Genomic DNA, 8503 nt, shown 5'->3' on the forward strand with positions numbered 1-8503 from the left:
GAGAAATCACCTGGGAGCCACTCCCAGAGTTTCTGATTCGAGTCTGTGGTGGGGCCCGACAATTTGCATTTCTAACCAGTTCTCGGATGACAATAAGGCTGCTGGTTGGGGACACTTTGAAAACCACTGTTTCAAGTTGTTCCAAGAGTCTGATGTGAAACTCTTGGCGCAGTTCCTAGCATAAGCTAGGCGAGCGAACGCTGCTATTACTGTTTCCACCCCGCAGAGACCTCCTCCGGGCATCCTAGTCCACAAAGAACCACTCCCACTGAAAGAACCCTTGTCCGCCGTCGGGTTCCAGACAAAGATGCAAGAAGCACCCGCATGGTGGGAGACCAGCGTGAGAACGCGGGCGAGAGGTGGAGCCAAGCGTGCGCGTTGCTGCGCCTGCGTGCGGAAGAGGCGGGGGGCGTGGCTCAAGCTCCGGGCCGGAAGCGGGAGGCTGCAGGGGCGGGCTGGCTGGCATCCCCTTTCCGGCCGGTCCCCATGGAGGCTCTGGGGAAGCTGAAGCAGTTCGATGCCTACCCTAAGACTCTGGAGGACTTCCGGGTCAAGACCTGCGGGGGCGCCACGGGTAGGCAGTGGCGGGGCCGGGGTCTCGGGGAGAGGGGTGCCCGGGAACTTGCCTTGGGCTTCTACACTCTATCTGGCCTGCCAGAGGCTGAATGAGCTGAACAGAGGCCATTCTGACCCTCGCTCCCTGCCCCGCAGTGACCATTGTCAGTGGCCTTCTCATGCTGCTACTGTTCCTGTCCGAGCTGCAGTATTACCTAACCACAGAGGTAAGGGGCGGGGCCTAGGACGTCCGCGGGGCTCGACTTTCTAGGAATAAGATCTTTAGGGATGGGAGTGGGGCAAAAGAGGCATGAAGCCAAATCTTACAAAAGTAGTGCTGCCCCAGGTGCATCCTGAACTCTACGTGGACAAGTCACGGGGAGATAAACTGAAGATCAACATCGATGTGTTCTTTCCGCACATGCCTTGTGCCTGTGAGTACCTCACCGTGGGTGGGAGTTGCAAGTCCCAGGGTTTTCAGGTGGGCTTCCAGATTCACACTTCCAGCTTTAGGTTCTGGACTGGTTTACAGGACAGCCTCTTTCCCCTAACCCACTGCTGCCCCAGGACAGGCCCAACATCCCCTTACCCTCCAATTCCCTTGCCCCTAGGATCACAGTACCTTATCCTGACTTCCTGCTTCCAGATCTGAGCATCGATGCCATGGATGTGGCTGGGGAACAGCAGCTGGATGTGGAACACAACCTGTTCAAACAGCGGCTAGATAAGGATGGCATCCCCGTGAGCTCAGAGGCTGAGCGTCATGGTAACTGGGGTAGGGGACCAGATCTCAGATCCCAGAGCTGGACATACCCAAGCCCTACATTCTGGCAAGTAGGCTGTGGCTGGCCCAATGACCAATGAAGAACTAAGACCCAGAGAATTCAGGTGGTTTGCCTAGGATCCCCCAGCTATTAATCAGAGTGGGTTGCTAACCTCTATACATTGAGTAGAGTACGCCACGTGGCTATCATTCTCCGAGGTCCGCAGTCCTTGCCTATCATGGTTTCAGTAACAAGTTTGAGGATGGGTCCTCTGTGCTGTTGCCTTGGCAGAACTCCTCTAGATGGACCCAATCTTCTCTGGATGTTTGTTTTTCCATCCTCTTGGCCGAATTCTGCCCTTAATGCCCTTCCCTTTTGGAATGTAGGGTGGCTTAAGAGTTTACATTCTCAAGTTAGATTACCTGAGTTCAGATGTAGCTTTGTCTTGCAGTCTGTGACCTCTGCTGTAAAGTGGTGATAAACAGTAGCACCCACCACATAGAATTGTAGGAGCAAATGAAGTAATATGTGTACAATGCCTAATACAGAGTGGCTGTTCACTTTGAGCTTCTTCTGCCTAGGCAGCCTCCCAGTGCCTCAGTTAACTCAATCTCCCACCATACAAAACCCTCTTTAAAGCTATGATTTTTCATACATTAGGGATTGCTCTGTTGATGAGCTTTATCATTCATTTTATCAACGTATGAATGTTGAACACTAGTAAAACCAATAGAATTTGTTGTAGCATTGGGTGTGAGGTGTAAGAGCAGAGTCAAGGCTTTAATTCCAAGGCTTTTGGCCTGAGCAAATGAATGACTTGCGGTAGGAATGACCAGCGAGGAAGAAGAGGATTTGGGGGTGGGAGGATATTAGATATCCACTACTGTGTGATAAGTTAGTGGCTTAATACAACAAACATTTGTTTTTTTCAGTTCTGTGAGTTTAGGAATTCAAGAGTGGCTCGATTGGGTGATTCCGGCTTAGGGTCTTATGAGATTGCAGTCATGCTGTTGGCTGGGGCTGTAGTCATCTGAAGACTTGACTGGGGCTGGAGGGTCTGAATTTAAAAGGACTCACACATACAGCTGTTGGCAAGATGCCTCAGAGCCTTCACCACATGGGCCTCTCAGTAGGGCTGCTTGAGTGTCCTCACAGCATGGCAGCTGGCTTTCCCCTGTGCAAATGATTCAGGAGAGAGGTGGAAACCACAACTTCTTTTATGACCTAGCCTCAGTAGTTGCACACCATCATTTCTGTAGTATACTAGTGGTTACACAAGTCAGCCCTATTCATTGCGGAAGGGCTGGATAAGATTCCATTTATGGATTTTCTTTCCCATTCATCTGTTGACAGTCACAAGGATCTGACTACCAGGAGATGGTCATCATTGGGAACATCTTGGAGAATTGTCCCACAGGGGAAGATCAGGATTTGGGGAGAGATTTCAGGCTTGAGGCATGTTAAATTTGGGTTGCCCATTTTATACCCTAGTGGTGTTAAGGAGTCAACTAGATATACTAGTCTAGACTTTAGATGAGGGCTGGAGAAATAAATGTAGCTGTTATCAGCATGTAGGTAGTATTTAAAGCCATTGGACTAAATGGCAAAACCTAGGGAGTGAATGTAGGTAGAGGAGAGGTCGAGGGACGGTACCCAGAGGCCCTCCAATATTTAGAAGTCAGAAAATGAGAACCCAGGAAGGAAGATTGAAGGGGATTAGCCATTAAGGTAGAAGAGAATCAAGAGATTCACCAAAGGCCAGGTATAGGAAGTTTCAAGAAGAGAGAGTTAGCAACTGTGTCAAAAGCTACTGATAGTCCAGTAAAATGAGGAGTGAGAGCAGGAAAAAAATGGAGACATCAAGTATAAATGACCCTTTCAGGAGTCTTGCTGTAAAAGAGAGCAGAGAAGTGGGGTGGGGGCTGGAGGAGAGGACAGAAGTGGGGGTACGTTTAGTGGTGAAATTAAGTGAGGTTCTGTTGCTTCTCTTAGTGGAAATTGAAAGCAAGGTCATTAGCTAAGAATAATGAAAGAAGAAGGGATTTTGGAAGCTTAAGGAGAGAGGAAAAGATATAAATTAGTCATCTCATAATGGGAGAGTGAACTAATTAGTGAAATGAAGTAGGGTGACCAGAAGTCTTAAGAGAGGCACAGGCAAGAAGTAGTCACAGAGAGTTAAATTTAACTAGGGTTTGGGTTTTGCTGGGCTTGTACAATGAAGGGAGAAAGGAACTAATGAATTGTGGTTGTTCGTGTGCAAAAGAATAATGAACAACAACGGACCATGGAATTTATTTTCCAGCTTTGTTGAGATATAGTTGCAATGTAACATTGTATAAGCTTAATGTGCGATTTGCTGTATGTATATATTATGAGATGATTAACACAATTAGGTTAGCTAACACACTTATCACCACACATAGTTAACATTTTTGTGTGTATGATGAGAACATTTAATATCTTTTAGCAACTTTCAATACAAATTTACAATAGAGTATTGTTAACTATAGTTACCAGTAGATCCCCAGAACTCACTTATAACTGAAAGTTTCTAACTTTTGACCAATATCTCCCTATTTCCCCACCCCCCAGCTCCGGGCAACCACCACCCTACTCTCTGTTTCTATGAGTTTGGCTTTTTTGGAATCCACATATAAGTGAGATCATTCAGTATTTGTCTTTCTCTGACTTATTTCACTTATGTCCTCAAGGTTTATCCATATTGTTGCAAGTGGCAGGATTTCCTTCTTCTTAATGGCTAAATAATATACACACACACATACATACTAGATTTTCTTTAACCATCCATCTGTTGACAGGTTGTTTCAGTGTCTTGGCTATTTTGATAATGCTGCAATGTATATGGCACTGCAGATATCTCTTTGAGATACCGATTTGATCCTTTTGGATATATACCCGGACATGGGATTGCTGGAACATATGGTAGTTCTATTTTTTTAAATTTTTTGAGGAACTTCAGTACTGTTTTCCATAATAGCTGTACCAATTTACATTCCCACCAATAGTACACAGGATTCCCTTTTCTCCACCTCACCCATGCTTATCTCTTTTTGGTTTGTTTATTAATAGCCATTCTGACAGGTGTGAGGTGATAGCTCATGGTTTTGGTTTGCATTTCCCTGATGATTAATGATGTTGAACACCCTTTCATGTACCTGTTGACCATCTGGATGTCTTCTTTTTAAAAAATGTCTTTTCAGGTCCTTTACCCATTTTTAATTAGGTTTTTCGGTTGGGTTTTTACTATTGAGTTATATATTTTGAATATTAACCCCTTATCAGGTATATCATGTGCAAATATGTTCTCCCATTCTGTAGGTTACCTTTTCATTTTGTCGTGCAGAAACTTTACTTTGATGGAATCCCACTTGTTTATTTTTGCTTTTATTGCCTGTACTTTCATAGCCAAAAAAATCATTGCAAATAGTTTTTGTTTGTTTCCCTTTCTTCTAGGAGTTTTATGGTATCAAGTCTTATATTTAAGTCGTTAATCCATTTCAAGTTAATGGTGTAAGATAAGAGTCCTGTTTTTGTCTTTTTTTTTTTTTTGCATGTGAATATCCAATTTTCCCAGCATCATTTAATCATTTATTGAAGAAACTGTCCTTTCTCCATTTGGACCATAGAATTTAAGTAGGGAAGTGAGGACATGAGGGGTACGAGTGTCCGTGGTGTCAAAGAATTGGTGGATTCTGCATACCAGGATAGGAACTAGGAAAATAAAGATAAGTGGTTGAAGATTGGGATACTTGAAATTGAATTTTGGAAAATTTGCAGTAATTGGTAATAACACGGTCTAGGTATGAGCATGGAAATTGGCGGCTGAGGTGGGATGACAAAATAAAAAGACTATCAGAGGACAGGAGGTCAGGGTAGTAAATGCTGAAATTGCCAGTTACGATGGAGTAGTTAGAGAGGCAGGGATCCGGTGCAGAGAGAAAGGTCTGAGAAGTACCATGGCAAAGTGGTTAAGGGCATATGCTTTGGAATTACAGCTGAAACCTGCCACTTACTATATTGCATTGTGCAGTCACTTCTATCTGAGCCTCAGCATTTTCCCAAGTATAGTGGGGAGAGTAACCTCACCTTCACAGAGTCATTGTGGGTATGAAATGAGATGATACATATAAATAACAGTGACCTGTACCCAGCTGACGTTTAGTGTTTACTGTTAATGTTTTGTTACTATTACTATTATTAAAAGAAATAATACATGTGTAGAAGTGCTTAGTGCTTGACACATAGCATGCAGTATGTAAATATTAGTTGTTATTATAACTTTTATTATTACCAAGTCACAGGCCAGAGTGCCTGTGCAGAGCTTGAGAATACAGATTTCATTGTGTCTGCCCTCAACTGATGCCCCACCTCTGCCCTCTCTTTAGAGCTTGGGAAAGTTGAGGTGAAGGTGTTTGACCCTGACTCCCTGGACCCTGATCGCTGTGAAAGCTGCTATGGTGCTGAGACAGAAGACATCAAGTGAGCCAGACCCCTGGGGCTAGGGACTCGGGGAAGCGGGGTGAGCAGGGTTCCCATCAGGTGCTGTTTGTCAGCCATGCTCAGCCTCTGTCAGACTCTTTGGCAGGTGGGGAGGTTGGACCAAGAATTTAGAGGGAATGAGGTGTGTGCCTCAGTCACTGATCCAGGTGTGAGTGACTGATGCTCCTTGCCCAGGCCCTGTCTTGGGCCTGCAGACCTGGGGACAAGGCTGAAATGGTCCCTGCTCTGGTTTAGAGGTGGTCTCTGGAGTCCAACTGCCAGATTCCACCCATGTGTCCTTGGGCCAAGCCACATAACCTCTTTCGTGAAGGGGGATGATGATAACACCTTTTTTGTAAGAGTCACATCAGGATTAAATGTATGTTGTATGTAGAGCGCTGAGGTGGAAGGCCCAGTTCAGATTATTAAGCTTTTGATATATGGCACCTGCTATTATGTTGCCCAGACCCTGACCTCTGAGAGGCTGATTCAGCAGGTCTGGAGTGGGTCCTGGGAATATGTATTTGAAAATATATTTGACATAAAATTTACCATTTTAAAAACCATTTTAAAGTGTACAATTCAGTGGCATTAACTACATTAATAGCGTTGTGTAATCATCACCAATACCTGTTCTAACACTTCATCACCCAAACGGAATGGGAATATGTATTTTTAATAGTTCTGCTGCTACTGAGGAAACACGCTTTGAGAACATTCACTGGTCAGAGATGAGGCTGGCAGAGGCTTCATTAGTGGGCAGAACTCAGGCTTTATTTCTTAAGGTGCCAGCACTGTTTTCGTGCCTCTTCTCCTCTGTCACCCCGCTCCCCTCTCCTACAGGTGCTGTAACACTTGTGAGGATGTGCGGGAGGCATATCGACGTCGAGGCTGGGCCTTCAAGAACCCAGACACTATTGAGCAGTGCCGGCGTGAGGGCTTCACCCAGAAGATGCAGGAGCAGAAGAATGAAGGCTGCCAGGTGTATGGTTTCCTGGAAGTCAACAAGGTACAGGAGGAACTAAGGCCAGGCAGGGCCAGCGGGGCTGTGGGTTGACCCCACTACACTGTGAATCAAGGGCCCACTCAGGCCCTCAGGAGACAAAGAGAAGGGAGGAAACAGCCAGATACTGAGAGGGACTGTCCCCTACAGGTGGCCGGAAACTTCCACTTTGCCCCGGGGAAGAGCTTCCAGCAGTCCCACGTGCACGGTGAGTGATCTTCCATCAGCCGGGGAAGCTGTGACCCTGGGCACCTTGGCGAGTTTGAGTGCCTCTTCACCTGCCTGTTGTTCTTTTATCTTTGGTCCAAAACGGACCTTCCTCTCAATTTGGTACAGTTAAGAGCTCAGACTGCGGAGCCAGACACCTGAGTTCAGATTTCAGTTTCAGACCTTACTGGCTGTGTAAAACGTTGAGAAAGTTTCTTAACCTTTTTGAGCTTTAGTTTCCTACTTTATAAAACGGTGATGATAGTCCTTATCTCCTGGGGTGTCCATGCAGGTTAAAGAGTATAGCGTAGAGCCTGGCTTGTGGTAGACATTTGTTTTAAAGCCGCCCCCCACCCGCCGCCCCATCTCATATGACCTGTGTGTGAGGCTTTGGGAGAAGCAGAGCTGGGTTGGGACAAAAGTTCTGCCACTCCCGAGCTATGTCAAATTTGGGAAGCAGTGAGCCCTACTCAGTTTTTTCTTATGGGGCTGAAGATACTAGAAGCTACCTCATATCATTGTTCACAGGGATGAAAAATGAGATTTCTACAGCCATGCCACCCTGAATGTCCCCGATCTCATCTGATCTCGGAAGCTAAGCAGGGTCGGGCCTGGTTAGTACTTGGATGGGAGACCACCTAGGAAGACCAGGTGCTGTAGGTGTTAGGAAAAAAAAAGTGGAAAAATGAGATTTATGCTCGCTCATTTATTCATTCATGTATTCACTAGGTACTTAGTAATCACCTACTGTGTGCCGTGTGCTAGTCTAGGTGCTAAAGACACGGCAGTGAACAAAACAAAGTCCCTGCCCTCAGAACATTCTAATTAATAGACAATAAACAAGTATGTAAAATATATGGTATATTAGATGCTATTAAGTTAAGTAATATGAACCAAAAAAGGCAAGATAGATGATGGAGGTGAGGGGCTAGGGCGAGATGACATGCGTGTGCTATTTTATGTAGCTGGTCAGGGAAAGACTCTCTGACAGGGTATTTTAAGTAAAGACCTGAAGAAAGTGAAGGAGCCAGCCCTAGGATGTCTGAGGGGAAGTGTTTTAAGCAGAGAGAATAGTAAATGCAAATCCCTAAGACGGGAATGTGCTTGTAGAATTTAAGGTACGGTAAGGAAGTTAGGCTGGCTGGAGCAGAGTGAGCGGAGCAGCGTGGTTAAAAGATGAGAGAGGTAACGGGGCCATGTCGTGTAGAGCTTGGAGGGGCACTGTAGGGTCTTGGACTTTTACTCTGTGTGAGATGAGAAGCCCTTACGGGGTTCAAGAAGCGGTATGTGCTCTGATTAACTTTGAAAAGATAGGTAGCACTGTGCTCTAGTCTTCACTGTAGGTGGAAGGACAGAACCAGAGAGGCCAGTTAGGATTGCAGTGATTGGGCCAGGCACAGGTGATGGGGCTGGGCCAGAGTGGTGGTGGATGTGGTGAGCAGTGACTGCATGTATTTTGCAGGTAGAGCTCAGA

General features: G+C 45.7%; 1 protein-coding gene and 1 non-coding gene across 3 annotated transcripts in view; both read left to right on the plus strand.

The window, feature by feature from the left end:
* Positions 1-412: 412 nt before the first annotated feature.
* ERGIC3 (ERGIC and golgi 3) overlaps positions 413-8503 on the plus strand; it is a 13442-nt gene continuing 5351 nt past the window's right edge. Inside the window, exons 1-7 of one of the 2 annotated variants that reach the window (XM_015597212.2) lie at positions 413-574; positions 712-782; positions 902-989; positions 1202-1330; positions 5726-5819; positions 6663-6828; positions 6973-7030. In XM_015597212.2, the coding sequence (XP_015452698.1) occupies positions 487-574; positions 712-782; positions 902-989; positions 1202-1330; positions 5726-5819; positions 6663-6828; positions 6973-7030 (694 nt within the window). In that variant the 5' untranslated portion in view covers positions 413-486. The remainder of the gene's footprint in view (positions 575-711; positions 783-901; positions 990-1201; positions 1331-5725; positions 5820-6662; positions 6829-6972; positions 7031-8503) is intronic. The other variant, XM_006921755.3, reaches the window with a different exon arrangement.
* LOC112471265 lies at positions 7574-7692 on the plus strand. The gene has a single exon (XR_003043231.1). It is a non-coding gene; the product is annotated as a 5S ribosomal RNA (ribosomal RNA).

Source organism: Pteropus alecto, unplaced genomic scaffold (assembly GCF_000325575.1).
Source record: "Pteropus alecto unplaced genomic scaffold, ASM32557v1 scaffold45, whole genome shotgun sequence".
NCBI lineage: Eukaryota > Metazoa > Chordata > Mammalia > Chiroptera > Pteropodidae > Pteropus > Pteropus alecto.